Raw genomic sequence first — 15,847 nt, 5'->3', positions numbered from 1 at the left:
AAAACTCATTCATGGCAGCAGAAGTTTTATTTGCTAAAATGCTGAAGACAAAGGCGCAGAAACCCAGAACTAACGCAATGTCAAACTGTTCCAAAATTTTACATGGTTTTGTGCTAGTATTTGTCTCATTTATTGGTTTTCAAAGTGTTGGGTTTTCAAAGCATTCAGCTCAGAAAGGGTTACATTCACAACTGCACTCTGCAATACACTCTTTCCTTTACAAACCTACCAGAGCCTTTGCTGCCGGAGTATCGAACACACATCCAGACCAAGTGTTTGTGCCATTTCATACTGATGGTGACTCTCTCCCTGCTCCCTGTGGGGTAAGCAGCTGAAGTTACACTTCCAGAGGAAGCTAATGGTTCATGCAATCACCTCTTCTATTGACCAATTTGTTTTTCAGTATTTTCACATACTCTGAACAGGCCAAGGACTTCACACAGCTGGTCACAGCTGCTGCACCAGTGATTTTCCCTGGAACTAGCCTTCAGGTATACAGTTATTTTTGTACTCTGAAATACTAACTTGCACACAGAAGTTTCCATTTTGAACACAAGTTTAAGAAAATTACTTTTATTTGTTGCTTGAAGAAAAAATTAATATACAGTTTGAAGTTACAGAAATTATTGTGCCACACTCAGAGCTGAGGTTGTACAGGTAAACATTACAGTACCCAAGATAAACATGATACAAGCAAATAACCTCCAGAAATAAACACAGAATACTACAGTATGTAATTATATTGGCTCACAGGCACAAGGCTGTGGTACAGTACAAGAGGCTTGTGTATAAAGAGGTAGTGGAAGTCAGTAAATATAGAATCCTTGTACATAAAGATACACGTCAGTTATCCTCTGGGGAGGTGAAGTATCTTTTGAGGATGATATAGGTTCTGGCCAGAATCTAATCTCATATTGACAGCTTCTAAACTTGCAAAAAGGCACCTAAAATGTCTAATCCCTGGCACATTTTCACGTTTTCAATAACTAAAATGGCACCAGCCTGTAAATTTTAAAAATCCTCCTCATTCAAAAACTCTTTTTCAAGTTTTCTGGCTAATGACTGGAAGGGGTTACTTTTGTTTAAATAGCTTAATCCTTTTTCTATTAATAGATGACTATAAACAAATGTTATCTGACCTTCTATTTCATGACAGAACTGGGTAAACTCAGCTGTTCAGGATATGCCTTTTGGTGCCTAGAAGTATTTTATTACTGTATTTTCATAAAGCAAGGCTTTAGGGGAGGAACAGCTTTGCAAGAACATCCTAGCATATATGCATAAGGAGTGACTGGATTATTAAGGAGTGACTGATTATTACAACAGGGGGCTGTTGACACAGAAAAACCCATGTAAGGACGCACATAGGGTTTTCCTGCACTTGAGGAGACACACACTTCTTTCAAGACTATTTCTATTTCTACTCCAATTTCAAAAGGTTTCCTCTGCATACAGTCAAGATTTTCCTTATTTCATTAAAGATGATGTCAATCTCAAGAAAGAAAAATAAATTACACTCCTATATTTCTCTGGAATTGTTTTAATGGGAAAGGCAGAATCTCAGTGAAAGTTACTAGGAACTCAAGACAGGAGCATTAACTTCCTACATCAAAATCCAACTCATTCAGGAGCAAAGTTTTCATTAACAATGGCAGGAGCTGGTCTGCAAATGCTAAGTTCTCTTTTATGGAGAAGCATATCTGCCAAAGAAAAGTATGGTTTGTGTTGGGTTGTGGCGAATAAAGAAGAGGAAAGGATGGTTAGCATTGAAATCCTCTTCCATAACCATGCAGAGCATAGCAATGCCAGCAGTGGCAGCTGCAGCTTCCGTGCCTTCCTCATTCACTTCTACAAAAGCTTTGTGGACAACTTCAGAGAGAAAGAGGTCACGTGCCCCTGACATTCCCGACAAGTCAGCCTTACCACTGTCAAATACATCCAACAAGCCCATAGCAGCTAAATCTGATTTAAGATCATAGCTTTCTTCCAGCTTAAACTTCGGCAAACGCACATTAACATCAGTGGAATACAGATGTTCTGGACGTGTCCATTCCTGGAGCTTCTCTAAGGTAAGCTGCTTTTCCAGCTAGAATTAAAAAGACAGAGATCATTACATGTCACCAGTGTAGTCTTTCATTTTCAGTAACACTTACAAGGCTTTATTTATAGAACACTATACAATGGTAAAGCAACTATACAAAAATGACCATACCCATATCTTTGATACCTACATATAGATCAAACAAATACTATTAAAATTAAGCAGAATCAGTGCAGTTTTTACTTTACAAAGTGATGCAGACGTTTGCTTCTTGCTGCAATGTACACAAGGGAAAAACACACACTGATAGCAACACAGTCATTGTTACTGTTGAATCTAACTAAATGGAATTACCTAATTAAAAACAAGTTACAAAAATCATAATCAGAGAGCTCAAAGAAGCTGACGAGTTCCTGGTCATTTAATGGAAAACAGTCTCTCTACTTCATGCCTGAGAAAATAAAGATTTTCAAAGGTAATGAAAAAAAAGTTCTGTCATTAAAAACAATCAAGGCAAGTTTATTTCACAGCTAACTCTGTTTTCAACCTCCATCATGCTTCAGTTCAGCAAGCCAGAGGACACATGAACACAAGCTACAAAATCAGAACACAACTCCTCTTCCTGGTGCAGCACATGCACATATTCTTTATTGCTGTGCTAATAGAGAGTTGTCTAAATGATAGATACGGGGCTCTGAGAACACAGGTTCATTAAGGCTTTAATTTTTAATGGCTGAACTTAAGAACACTGAACAACTGCATTAGCTTAGATGGCTCACCTTCTGCAGCCCAGTAGAGTCATCTTCAATGTCATCAGGTAACAGGATGATCATACTAAGTTCTCTTCCATCATAAGGCAGCTCTAAAACACGGACCTTCTCTTCAGGAATGTACCCAAAATTAAATTTATTTTTCTGATACATCATTTTCACTGTCTTTCTTTCTTTCTGGATAGATAAAAGGTAACAAAAGTAACAGTTGAGGAACTACTCATTTAAAGAACTGATAGGAAACAAGTAAGTTAAAACTGCATTTTTGCATAAACTTTTCCTCCATTATATCATGTGATTATAAAACTGCTTTTGTCAGACTCCTGCCTGCCTGCTTAATAACAGTTTGCTCTGAAGATATAATGAGTTTCTATTATATTTGCTTCTCCTTTAGCTTCTATAGCACAGACCTTGCAAGAACTGAATCAATTTCTGTGAGTTGCTGGACCTTTATATTGCTCTAGACACAAAAACAACCATGTTAAGTAAACAAAGATCAACTCTGTTCAGCATAAAGCAGGTGACTGTATACAGTAACTTGTAAAGCTGTTAACATAGCCAGAATACAGAATAAGAAAATGGAGCTTAACCAAAACATGCTATCATTTTAGGTACAACTTACCTACCATCACAGTCACAGTTCACAGCTGCTGAACTGCTAGAGGACAGAAATTCTGCTAGGTCCTAATCTATAGGTGAGAACTGTCTCTGACACTGTTCCAGTAAGTGAGACAAAAAATAGCTTGCTGAATACAGAAAAACACTGAAATCCATAAAAAAGTCCTTTCAGGGGAACTGAAAACATTCATTAAAGACTTTGTATTTCTTAATTATTTTATCTGTAAGCAAAGCTTCACTTTAGCACCTATATCATTTGACATTTCCATTAGATACACGCTACCAAGACACATTTGTATTACCTTACTTAACTGAAACGGCATGTCAGTGGTGTCAGCTTCTTTAAATTTCTCTGCCCAGTTCCCTTTGAAATAAATAGCATTCACCAGCACAAGCCTGGTCGAGTTATCAACTGAGCCCTCAGACAGCAGATCAGGGATTTTACCTTCAGAGGCAGCAAAAAAAAAAAAAAGTGACAACAAAATCTTGTAATAAGTTGATGGTATATAAAAACATATATGAAGAAACTGATGCCATGGGAATACTACAAATATAAAACTCTAGTCCATTCTGTAATGACATAATTTCAGTACCTGTCTCTCTACTTCACCATACATTTTAACTTTTGAAACAGTTTTTTGATAAGTAATTTGATGAAAACATATTTTTAGCTTAAACTGTCACATTTGACCCATCATACAAGAACCAGAAAACACCCACATTAAGGATTACTGAATTTAGAAATACATATACAATACAGACCAAGACTGTCTAAAAAAAATTCTCCAACTCATAACTATGTTCAGGCATCTCTCCTGAACTCACAGGAGGCACTCACAGCCTGAACACACAAAAAAGGAAAACTCTCAGGACGTTGTTTAAACATCTTGCTTAGGTAATTTCTCGTTTTGTCAATACATCAAATGAATATCCCAAAGCAGAATTAAACTGTTCTAAAGACAGCAGAGAATAAAGCCTATTCCTGCTCCCAAAGTATGAAACGCTGCCAGTTACTTTATTAACCAAAGTAGTTTACCTTCAGTTTTCTGCTCAACCCACTGGTTAATTTCTTTCCTGGCTTCATCACAAGCCTGAAGAAAGTCAACTGTAGCCAAATCAGCTCCATAGAATTTCCGTGAATTAGTCAGGAAATCCTAGATTTTGGAGCAATAAGAACAGCTTTCACTGCATGCAGATTAGAAAACATATAATTATCAGGTAGATAAGAGGTACTCAAACAGATTGTCACCTGCTCTGAGGTGGGGCTCTAACGGTGCACTGCCTGAGGGGGATTCTGAGGTTGGCAGGGTTTTTCTGCTCATAGAGTAAGCCTCATAGTACACCAGCCACATCTACAGCTGATGGGGTTCTTACTGCAGGTGTTGCAATATTTACCTGTAATTCTCCTGAAACGGGCTCAAGCACAGCTAGAATTAAAAAAAAAACTCTCTGAAATAGCTGAAGAGGGATAAAAAATGGCAACCTAGATGCAGACAAAATTATAATTCGCTAGCAAAGAGGCATGTTGTTATGACATATTGAGCAACCCCTACCAAATAAAGAATGTATTACTTAAATATTTAAGTAATGTGGTACTAAACCAATGAAAATCCTAAAAAGCTGATTGCAACAGAAACAGAACTGCCTGTATCCTAAAAAGCTGCTTGCAACAGAGTGGAATGTTATGATAGTTACTGTAAACTAAAAACCTACACAAGTGATTTGTCTCTTGAGCCCAAGAGCAGCAGAAGCGAACACGCAATGAGAAGGGTTTGCTGTGTAACACCCTTTCAGTGAGAGGCACAGATGCCTACAGCTATGAAAATGCATATGCAAGCAGCAATACTTTTGTCAGCTGCCCAGTAACATTTAGAAATACGCCTGGAAATACTTCTACTTCATAAATACTCAAATAGTTGCATTTTCCCACCAGGTTCCACCACACACCATCATGTGGGGCACCAGCGTACCTGCAAAAAGCTGTAGGACTTCTCTCCAAAAAGCCGACTGGCAAGTCGTAAGAGATAGGGAGCATTGCTTCTGTTTATATCCATTGTCAGAGTCTGAAATCTTGAATGAATGTCTTCAACTTTGTCAAAATGAAGTGTCTGAAATAAAAGAAATTAACTAGCTGCTGTTAATACTGTCTTAAAAGAATTTAGAGTGTCTCTCTAGGGTAGGTCTGATCCAACAGGTAGGTAGGTTGAAGAAAGAGAAAAGAAGAGGCTGGAAGCTGCTTAGAGACTTCTGTAAACCTCCAAGAATGAATCAAACTGTTTCTTGGTGCTACACAGCCCATGTCAGTCACTTGTATTATGCTCCTGGTTTACACACAGTCACAGCTGAAGCTGTTGATCAGAACCCCACGTCCTGTCTGTATGATGTCTGTATGCTTCTCCATGGACCACTGGGCCCAAGAACTCATTCCCATGTGATGAATTGAAAAGAGAGATGGTGCCATGGAGACACTTTTGCTTTATTGGTTCCCCCTTTGGCCAGAGAAAACCTGGGGTTTTGCTTTTCAGAACATACAATCACCACTAGCACAGGTGAGGTCTTGAAAAAACTTGAAAAAATTATCTTTTATAATTTTGTGAAAATATAATTAAATAACAAAATAAATGAAAAATCAAATGCATTACTGAAATTTCTCTTTACCAGTACTTCCTTTTCCAGAGTCAAGCTGTCTGGCCAAGGCTTACAGATATGACAGCACAAGCTGCCAGACCTCATAAACAGAGAAGGCTAGAACAAAGTAGGGACATTCACATTCTAACTTAAACCATGCATTTCACAGTAGGAAGACTGCTATGAAGCAGTCATTGGATTCAAAGGAAAGCTTTCACTTTCTCTCACTGGGTTTTTGATCAGGCCCTGCTGCCCACCTTACTGCAAGATGTGCTGCACAGATGAATGGCTGAGCAAAAACATCATGTAGGCAACTTACAATAAAGATATGATCATGGAAACAAATTTCTGTATGCTTGCAAACAGCCCTCAACAATTACTAATCACTGCCTCCTTAATTAGCACTGTGTTCATAAGTAAAGTATTATGGTACAGGAACATGTCCCATTGAGGGTGACTGAGTTGAAACACATTTATTTCCCCCAAGTTCCTTTTGCATGATTTTTGCTGTCAGTAGGTTTATCCTAGGTGGGGCTGTCAGTCTGATTACATGAAAAATGTTTCACGTCTGTTTGAACACGGAGCTAGAAAGTAATTTTATTGTCTTGTTGAGTAAGCACAGCAACACTCAACGGCATAAAACAGTTCCTCCTAAAGTCCAGAATACAAAGGTGAAATTATTCATAGGCAACGATGACTCCAATGAAAAGTCTCATACGCCCTTTTACAGGCGTTACCCTAACAAAGGTGCAAAAAATAATAGTGAGGAAGTCTCTTTTCCATGCCAGAAACACTCCTATGTGCACCATTTTTCACAAGGAAGGTTTTTTAAACTATCTTACCTAATCTAAGGCTATGCTAAGGATAACCATGCACGCTTAGCTCCTCAGAGATATCTGAGTGCCTAGCTCACTAAGATATCGATACTTAGATAGCATCGATACCACGTATTGTCATAGTTGTTACACTTTAAATATAAAACTATATATTATGATTGTGCATTTTACAAAATACAGTGTTGTAACAGTGAACATACTATCAGTGACCTTTTGTGATAAAGTAATAGTTTGTCAAAATCTCTCATAAGGCCTTGCTGCTGAAAATTTTAATCAATTTAAAAGGAGACTGATTAATGTAGTTTCCTACTTTGAGAAACAACAAGTGAAATTAAATGAGCAACAAGGGTCATAGAAGATATAGAGAGAGGGCTCTGGAGCAGGGCAGGCAGAAGATAACTAACTGCAGAAATGAATTTGAGAAAGACTCAGTGTACATGAAAGAAGTCTTGTCCTGAGCATATAAAAATAATGCTCTTTTCATCTTTCCTGCCTTAACACACAACCATTTTTAATGTAAATAACATATAATATGAAAGAATTTTATTTGTTTTTTACTAACCTTCAGCACCTGGGCCTCTGTATTACCTTTGGCCCCCAAAAGCACCATGGCCAGAGCAGCAGAGATACCGACAGGAGAGAAGAAAACATTTCCTGTTGGGTTGGCCTCACTAAACCTTCTGAGCAGATCAAGTGCAAATCTGCTGTTGGCATTAGGCAGGTTCTCCATGGTTATAGCTGAAAAATAAAACAATTGATAAGGACCCTGGGAAACACTCTTCAAATACCTTGCCTAACTCTGTGTGACTCAGAGAGTAATGTCTGGATTAAACAGATTGCAGCTGTGTACAGAAACAGCAAGAATATCATTGTCAGTGCATTCTCTTCTCAAAAAAAAATAATCAGTCACATTGAAAAAGCAGGGGATTTTTTCCATGTAAATTGTATATTCCAATCTTTCTTATCACACTAACTTTAAAGAATCATTGAAAAAACTCCTTGCCTTCAGATCTGAAATTTGAAGTCCATGTTCTGGTAGGACTGCAAGTTAAAGTCCCTCAGCCTCACAGACCCAGCACATCCCGAGGATCTCACACCAGCAGCTTTCCCCCAACTCCTCTACCCACATCCTGCACAGAGGACATTCGCAATATCTGCTCAGGGGCATTCAGACTCCTTTCAGCAACCTGCCCGTCTTCATGGCACAAAAACCAGGCCCTGAAAGGTGTTAATCCTGCCAAAGATTCCGTGTACGCTGACCTTCAGTACGCAAAACACCGCTGTCTTCTCCAGCCTGCGCTGCCGAGAGCAAGAGAGCTGCCTGCCCGATGCATCCAGGAACAAACACACCCGACTCCCAAGGGGGCTGGGCGGCCCTAAAGGCTCGGGCAGGGAGAGCGGGGTTCTCAGAGCTGCAGGTGACCTACCGGTCAGCGAAGGCAGAAGTGAAGTGCAGAGCAGAAAAAGCGTCAGGACTGACACTGCACGGTCAGAGCAGCGATTCATTTTGGGGAGATGCTCACGAGGAGGCCCTTGGAGCGGGTGAAAGGTGGAAGGGCTGTGTCAGGCACAAAAAAACACCCAAAGGCCACTGGCAGTACTGCTGGATGCTGTACAACCTTCCTGCTCGCCCAGCTCAGATGCCGGCTGCTCTGTGCTTGCTTGCAGCCGGACTGTCGGTGTGGCTGTTTCTGTCCTGGACCAACTGCGTGGAAGAGTTTACACCACAATTTGCGTGTTTCCTGCACAGTCTTTCTACAGGAATTTGCAGAATATCACTTTCAGCTTCCTCCGACAGACGGGTAAACAGCCGACAGCTTTGCAACGTTCTTATCGAGCTCTATGCTAAAGAACGCCCACTAACATCCCTAAAATTATAAGAACCCAAAGCGTATTTGCACTTCCGTTTACTTAGAACTCCGCTCTGCGCAAGCCTTTCACCCAAACCAGCTGTTTTACAGCCTCCATCCAGGCTGCCCAAGAAGCGCCCCCCGCGCCGCAGAGACCACACCGCTACGGAAGTGCGGAGGAAAAATTTCCCCGTCTCGTCCCGTTACCGCCTCTTTCCCGTAGGATGCCCCGGGGAGCCCCACGGAGCCGCAGCGCAGCCAAGGGCAGCCTGGCCGCCTACCTGCCGGGGCGGCGGGAGCGGAGCGGGATGGGATGGATCGGAAGGAGCCGAGCCCGGCAGTGACACCGCCGGGACACCCGAGGGGACCCTGCCGGGGCGGAGGGGGCGGAGCGAGAGGCGGGGCCGCAGGTGTTACCCCGCGACCGCGCTCGTCCCGCTGCCCACGGGGGAAGCCTGGGTGTCCCGGCGGAGGAAAGGGGGAGCTTCGGAAGCGGGAATAACCAACAAACCTCTCCTGCGCGAGCGGTACAGGATCGAGGGTTTTTTAGCCCCATGGGACAAGCGCACTGCGGCCGCTTGGGGCAGCGCGTCCCTGTCTTCCCACCCTGCGTCTCTATTTACGCTCAAAATTTTAGGTCAGTCATCTTTGCCTTTTTTTTCCCCCATATTAAAGAAAGTAAAAGCATGGAGGGTTTTCTTCGCCTTATCGCGATCTTTGATCTCAAACAGCCCTCGGTCTGGCCACCAGAACACACAATGCCTGTATTGGTTTCGGGTGCACACCACCAGCCCTTGAACTGGAGTGCATGACATGCGTCCTGGTGACAAAACTGTTCGGTGTCACCACCCTGCTCTTAGAATAATGCTTCTACTTTCTTCATCTGAGACAGCTGGGTAACTGTGCACTGAATTAAGGGTAGGGCCATCTAGCACGTTTTGATGACGACCAGCAAACCTTGATTTGCAGCTGTGCACAAAAACAAGAGGCAGTATTGCACTCCTGCCCAGAAACAACCAATTGCTTAGGGAACCCTTTGCCGGAAAGCCTTGCAAGGCTAACTCCTTCACTTCATGGCAACCTAATTAAGCAGCTCAGGTTTCAAAATCTAGAAAATCTCATGTTTAACAATGAACATGAAACAAGCTACATAGAAGCAAGTAATACTATAAAGGAAAAATTGGGGGTTTTTAATTCATAAAACTGATTTTTAAAAATGCACAATTTATGGTTAAAAAAAGGAACAGACTCCTACAGTGCTTTTATTATTTCGGGAACAGAAAGCTCAAAACACAGCCCTGTGTCAGGAAACTGTTGCAGCTCTGTCGTTGGTATTATACCATTAAACCACATTCTTTGTTAAAGGACTAGAACCAGGAGACAGGTAATAAACCCAGGTGTCCTATGGTGATGAAACAAAGGTTCTCAACCCACAAACACCCCATAAGGACATCTGGGACAAAAACATACTTGCATTCCCATTCCTGACCAAGTCCTTGTCCAGTTAGTAGACAAAAAAAAAAAACATCTAGGCAGGGTGCTCAGTAACACCTGGAACAGGCTGCCAAAGACTCCTTTCAGCTCTAGGGAATGGATCAAGGCACTAAATGGATGGGACTGGAAGAAGAAAGGGGAGTGCAGCTAAAAACATGCTCCAGCCTTGTCAGAAGCAAAAGTAACTTCTGCTCTCTCCTGGGCTGTCAGTGCCCGACTCGGCCTCATGGACACTAAAAGTCAAGTCAAGGACAGGAGAAGCCTTTGCTGAGCAAGTGGGATGTTACTTCTGTCAGCAAGAACCTCCACACAGGTGCACAGGGAGAGAGGTGTTTTACATGCCACTTGCAGCTCTGTTATTCTTGCCAAGCCCCAGGTCAAGACCACAGAAGAGGGTTCAGGCACAGCTCAAAGAGGCAATTAGTGCAAAAGGAGTCACCCTATTCTAGAGAAATCTTTATTGTGTAATGGCCCCTATCCTGCCAAGACAACTCCTCTTCAGGGAGAGCAAAACCTGCCACAGAACAAAATGCTGGAAGATTTGTTGTGCCGGATGAAGAAGAGGAAGGGATGATCAGCAGTGAAATCCGGAATGATCCTTACACTGGTTGGGAACATCATTACTGCCGCTGTGGCAGCAGCTGCTTCAGTGCCTTCTTCGTTGACTTCCACAAAGGACTTGTGAACCACTTTAGAGAGCACCAGCTCATTGCCAGATGACATTCCCGAGAAGTCTGCCTTCCCCAAGTCAAATGCATCAGGCATTCCCATGGAGCTCAGAATGGGATTCAGATTATAATCTTCTTCCAGCTTAAATCTGGGTAAAGACACCCTCACCTCTGTAGAATACATCATTTCAGGACTGATCCAATCTATCAGCTTCTCATACGTCAGTTCTCTTTCCAGCTAAAAAAAAAAATCCCAAATTTACATAACTAATATGAGAAGAAAGTCAATGTTACATGGCCAAAAGTAGAAACTACCGTGTTTGTTTACATAGTACATAACATGTTTTGTTGGGTTTTTTTTACATTCTTCCATACGAGAAACAAAGGCAGTGAACTGCTGACAAAGTCCCAAAGAAACGGATCCCAGTTCTTCTGTCTCAACCAAAGGTTCGTCCTTATGGTGACAGGATGATGAAAAAGTCTGCTCACAAGGCCCTTCACAGTCAGCGTTAGAAAACCTTATTAATAAACTCCTTGCCAGAGCACACAATAGCTCTAACTTTTATTCCATCTCCACAACAGGAGAGATCCTACCCTTTCCTGTCTAGGTGCTGTACCAGACTTCCTTTCCTGGAAGGATACAGGCTGTCTTTGCATTCAGCTCAACAACTTACTCTTTCCAAGCCCGTGGATCCATCCTGGATTGCATCAGGGAGCAGGATGATCATGCTGAGTTCATTACCGACATAGGGCAGCTCAAGGATTTTGGTCTGCAAGTCTCCAATATAGGTCATCTTAAATATATCTGTCTTGAACATCATCTGCACAGGCTTAGTCTCATTCTAAAAATATAGACATGTCAACAGTTAGTGCTGAGCTACTGTGCTGGTCTCAAAATACAGAGCAGGCAGCCAGTTATTCAGGGCTTTTGAGAATTTAACCAAAGAGAACTAATCACACACCACAGAGTACAGCCCCACCGCGGCCTTTTCTAAAGCAAGAGGTAAAACCCATCGATACACAGTAGCACTGCACAATATTCCATCACAAATCAAAAGGCAGATTATTCACCAGCACTACATCCTGTTGCTGTTGCATCTTGAAACCTGGCCCTAGCTTTGCCTTGGTCCAAAGACGAGAAAACAGAATTGTGTCTCTGGATACTCTGCCAACTTTTTCAACACATTTCAACAGTGAGAGGGCAAGGTCCCCAAAACCAAGTCAGTCCAGCACTCTCTGAAGGGCTGCAGTAGGTAGTATAGGGTGAGCAGTAAGATTCTCTGTTGAAAAAGTGGTATTAACCATTTCAAACATTCTTGGATATTTTTCACCACTGGGGAGGGACACTTCCAAGTCAGTCAGGAGGGCTTCTCTTCTGCATAATGCTTCTTTGGAGCAGGTGAGTTAAGGAAGGCATGTTAGCAGTTCTTGTTCCTGACACCGGAGGCCAACCCAGAGGTGCAGGGGATCCTGAGGGGCAGCCATGGCCTGTTCATGACAGTAGCCAAGCCTTCCTCACTAGCCCTGATCTGCTTCTAAAAGCAAGACAGTAAACCACACAGGTCTTCGCAGGACATTTTTCTCCCATTTCTTTTGGATCACTTCACTGGTAGTATATATATATGGCCAGTCTTCACGAGCGAAGATTTGGGAAAGGTCATTAACCCTTCGAGCCTGCGCAGTGGATTTTTTAGGTGAGACACAGCGTGCGCTGAACTGGGGCCGAGCAAGCTTGGACAGTGGCAGTGAGGGTCTCAAANAGACATGTCAACAGTTAGTGCTGAGCTACTGTGCTGCTCTCAAAATACAGAGCAGGCAGCCAGTTATTCAGGGTTTTCGAGAATTTGACCAAAGAGAACTAATCACACACCACGGAGTACAGCCCCACCACGGCCTTTTCTAAAGCAACAGGTAAAACCCATCGATACACAGTAGCACTGCACAATATTCCATCACAAATCAAAAGGCAGATTATTCACCAGCACTACATCCTGTTGGTGTTACATCTTGAAACCTGGCCCTAGCTTTGCCTTGGTCCAAAGACGAGAAAACAGAATTGTGTCTCTGGATACTCTGCCAGCTTTTTCAACACATTTCAACAGTGAGAGGGCAAGGTCCCCAAAACCAAGTCAGTCCAGCACTCTCTGAAGGGCTGCAGTAGGTAGTATAGGGTGAGCAGTAAGATTCCCTGTTGAAAAAGTGGTATTAACCATTTCAAACATTCTTGGATATTTTTCACCACTGGGGGAGGGACACTTGCAAGTCAGCCAGGAGGGCTTCTGTTCTGCATAATGCTTCTTTGAAGCAGGTGAGTTAAGGAAGGCATGTTAGCAGTTCTTGTTCCTGACACTGGAGGCCAACCCAGAGGTGTAGGGGATCCTGAGGGGCAGCCATGGCCTGTTCATGACAGTAGCCAAGCCTTCCTCACTAGCCCTGATCTGCTTCTAAAAGCAAGAGAGTATAACATGGAGGTCTTCACAGGACATTTTTTTCCCATTTCTTTTGGATCAGTTCACTGGTAGAAATGCAGCAAAAAACCACTGAGTGAAGAAGACATAGATATACAAATTTCTGGATGAGTATAAGTGCTCTTTTCTGCCTAAAACCTAAAGAAAATATATTTTTCTGATCAACTCCACTTTTAGGCTGAAATAAGCAAGTTCACTAATTCTGTGAAATTGTTCAGGACACTGAAATAACCTGACAACGTTACTCAAGTGTTCTCTCCTCATCAGTTCTAAGTCCTGTCATTACGTAGAGGGGTAACTTTCTCAAACAAAGAAGGGTTAAAGGGAAAAACGAGAGAGAGAATGAAAGAAATACTTATTATATTAAACTTTCTATTAATTACGTGAAACATTACAGAAACTCAACAAAGACAGCATCCAAAGGAAAGGAAGGGGGCATAAGGAATTTCATACAGCCTAACCAAGGTCACCCTGCTTGAATGTTTTTTCTTCAGAATGCTATGGGTTCATTTCAGATTAACAGCATATTCNCCAGATGACATTCCCGAGAAGTCTGCCTTCCCCAAGTCAAATGCATCAGGCATTCCCATGCAGCTCAGAATGGGTTTCAGATCATAATTTTCTTCCAGCTTAAATCTGGGTAAAGACACCATCACCTCTGTAGAGTCCATCATTTCAGGATTGATCCAATCTATCAGCTTCTCATACGTAAGTTCTCTTTCCAGCTAAAGAAAAACCCCACATTTATTTAGTTACAGTGAGAAGCGAGTCAGTGTGACACAAGCAAAAGAAGTGATTACTGGGTTTGTTTACATAGCACAGAACATGCATCTTTTTTACAGTGCTTTAGAGTGTCTCAAGCCAAAAGTGCAAGTTATACTTCTTACTACAGACTACGGCCCCAGCCAAGATCATTCCCATATGCTTTTTTTGGTAGGGACAATAGAGATTAATCCCTTTGATGTAATGTTTACTTTTACAGAACATGTGAGGATTGTTGGGGGTTTTTAAATTTTTACATATGGGAAGCAATGGCACAGGAGCTGCTGGCCAAGTCCCAAAGCAACTGAACTCAGTTCTTCTGTCTCTTAACCAATGGTTCCTCCTTCAGGTCGACAGGGAAGGAAAAAGTCTGCTCATAAGCCCTTCACCATCAGTGACAGAAAACCTTATTAATAAACTTGTCCAGATCACAAAAGACTCCAAACTTGTATCCCATCTCCAACAGAAGAGATCCTACCCTCTCCTGTGAGCCTATTGCCAGGTGCTGTGCCATACACCATCTGCCAGCTGCTCAGAAAAGAAGATCTACAGGAGAAGCCGCAGGACTTCCTAAGACACCACCCAAATTCCCCCTCTCCACTTACGATGCTCACCATACCACACCTTCACCATAACCACAGCTGACCTCTGCTCCTGAGGAGGGTCAGATCTTCTTCCAGAGCCACTGGCTAAGGAGGCAGCACCCAGCTTGAGCAGCAGTGACACCAGGTGGGCTAGTCACTTTGGGGGCAGGGAACTGTTGGACATTTCAGCTGGCATTGAGCATCAGGGACAGAATAGCTCTGGAACCAAACTGACATCTATGTGCTATACCAGACTTTCGTCCCTGGAAGGATACAGGCTCTCTTTGCATTCAGCTCAACAACTTACTCTTTCCAAGCCCGTGGATCCATCCTGGATTGCATCAGGGAGCAGGATGATCATGCTGAGTTCATTACCGACATAGGGCAGCTCAAGGATTTTGGTCTGCAAGTCTCCAATATAGGTCATGTTAAATCTATCCTTCTTGAACATCATCTGCACAGGCTTGGTCTCATTCTAAAAGTTAAGAGATGTCATCAGTTAGTTCTGAGCTACTGTGCTGCTCTCAAAATACAGAGCAGGCAGCCAGTTATTCAGGGCTTTTGAGAATTTGACCAAAGAGAACTAATCACACACCACAGAGTACAGACACAGCACTGTCTTCCGTACATTACTAAGATTCACTGAGATTTAATTCTTAATTACAAAGTTAGAAATCTCAGTGAAGATTCTTCTAAGGAAATATGGCAAATATGTGTCCTTGCCCTTTTCCTCCCTGAAGAACTAGTGACAAGCCCTGAAGAGACCACTAAGAAGCATGGGCTCTGTTCCTCGCTCTAAATGAATAAAAGTAATTTCAATATATGTCCTTTTATTTTTAGTCCATGTGGTTCCAAGTACTACAAAAAAGAAGAATTAAAATACTTTAAAATTATACTAAAAATACCAAGTAAGTGAGAGCATTATTTTGAATTCTTACAAGTCATAAGCATAGTAAGGAAGGCAGAGATTTTCATTTTCTGCTATCTCATTCCATTTCCACATGGACCAACATCTACTATTGTTTCAATCATTATTTTCCTCCTTTTCAGTCTCATTGTTGCAGTAGGTAGTATGGGGTGAGCAGTAACATTCCTTGTTGAAAAACTGGTATTAACCATTTCAAACAT

The 15,847-nt window shown here is 42.1% G+C and overlaps 2 protein-coding genes across 5 annotated transcripts in view; both read right to left on the bottom strand.

Annotated features, from left to right (window-relative positions):
• Positions 1-544: 544 nt before the first annotated feature.
• On the bottom strand, positions 545-9,113 carry LOC108504114 (leukocyte elastase inhibitor-like). 4 transcript variants are annotated; one of them, XM_017828744.1, is made up of 7 exons: positions 9,025-9,113; positions 7,456-7,631; positions 5,400-5,537; positions 4,466-4,583; positions 3,732-3,874; positions 2,821-2,988; positions 545-2,086 (listed from the first exon to the last, which is right to left on the bottom strand). In XM_017828744.1, exons 2-7 carry the CDS (start codon positions 7,621-7,623, stop codon positions 1,685-1,687), a joined length of 1,137 nt encoding a protein of 378 aa, XP_017684233.1. In that variant the 5' UTR covers positions 7,624-7,631; positions 9,025-9,113; the 3' UTR covers positions 545-1,684. The 4 variants fall into 4 exon arrangements, with proteins under 4 accessions (XP_017684233.1, XP_017684232.1, XP_017684231.1 ...); XM_017828743.1 differs by lacking the exon at positions 9,025-9,113 and adding an exon at positions 8,154-8,963; XM_017828742.1 differs by lacking the exon at positions 9,025-9,113 and adding an exon at positions 8,321-8,963.
• A 979-nt stretch (positions 9,114-10,092) lies between these two features.
• LOC108504089 (heterochromatin-associated protein MENT-like) overlaps positions 10,093-15,847 on the bottom strand; it is a 28,079-nt gene continuing 22,324 nt past the window's right edge. The window contains exons 9-10 of the mRNA XM_017828713.1: positions 15,027-15,194; positions 10,093-11,143 (exon numbers count right to left, since the gene is read on the bottom strand). Coding sequence (XP_017684202.1) covers positions 10,736-11,143; positions 15,027-15,194 — 576 coding nt within the window. The 3' untranslated portion in view covers positions 10,093-10,735. The remainder of the gene's footprint in view (positions 11,144-15,026; positions 15,195-15,847) is intronic.

The sequence above is a fragment of the Lepidothrix coronata genome, unplaced genomic scaffold (assembly GCF_001604755.1).
Source record: "Lepidothrix coronata isolate B3197 unplaced genomic scaffold, Lepidothrix_coronata-1.0 Scaffold152, whole genome shotgun sequence".
Lineage (NCBI taxonomy): Eukaryota > Metazoa > Chordata > Aves > Passeriformes > Pipridae > Lepidothrix > Lepidothrix coronata.
Note: the sequence above shows the minus strand (reverse complement) of the source record. Positions and strands in the feature narration are given on the sequence as shown.

What these genes read in the sequence shown, in the direction of transcription:
- LOC108504114 (XM_017828742.1), bottom strand. Translation starts at nt 8,399, where the DNA reads ATGAATCGCTGCTCTGACCGTGCAGTGTCAGTCCTGACGCTTTTTCTG. An exon ending in GGTTGAGCAGAAAACTGAAG is followed by an intron (nt 3,875 to 4,465) that starts GTAAACTACTTT and finishes CTGCCTCTGAAG; the next exon opens with GTAAAATCCCTGATCTGCTG. An exon ending in TGCCGTTTCAGTTAAGTAAG is followed by an intron (nt 2,989 to 3,731) that starts GTAATACAAATG and finishes TTATCTATCCAG; the next exon opens with AAAGAAAGAAAGACAGTGAA.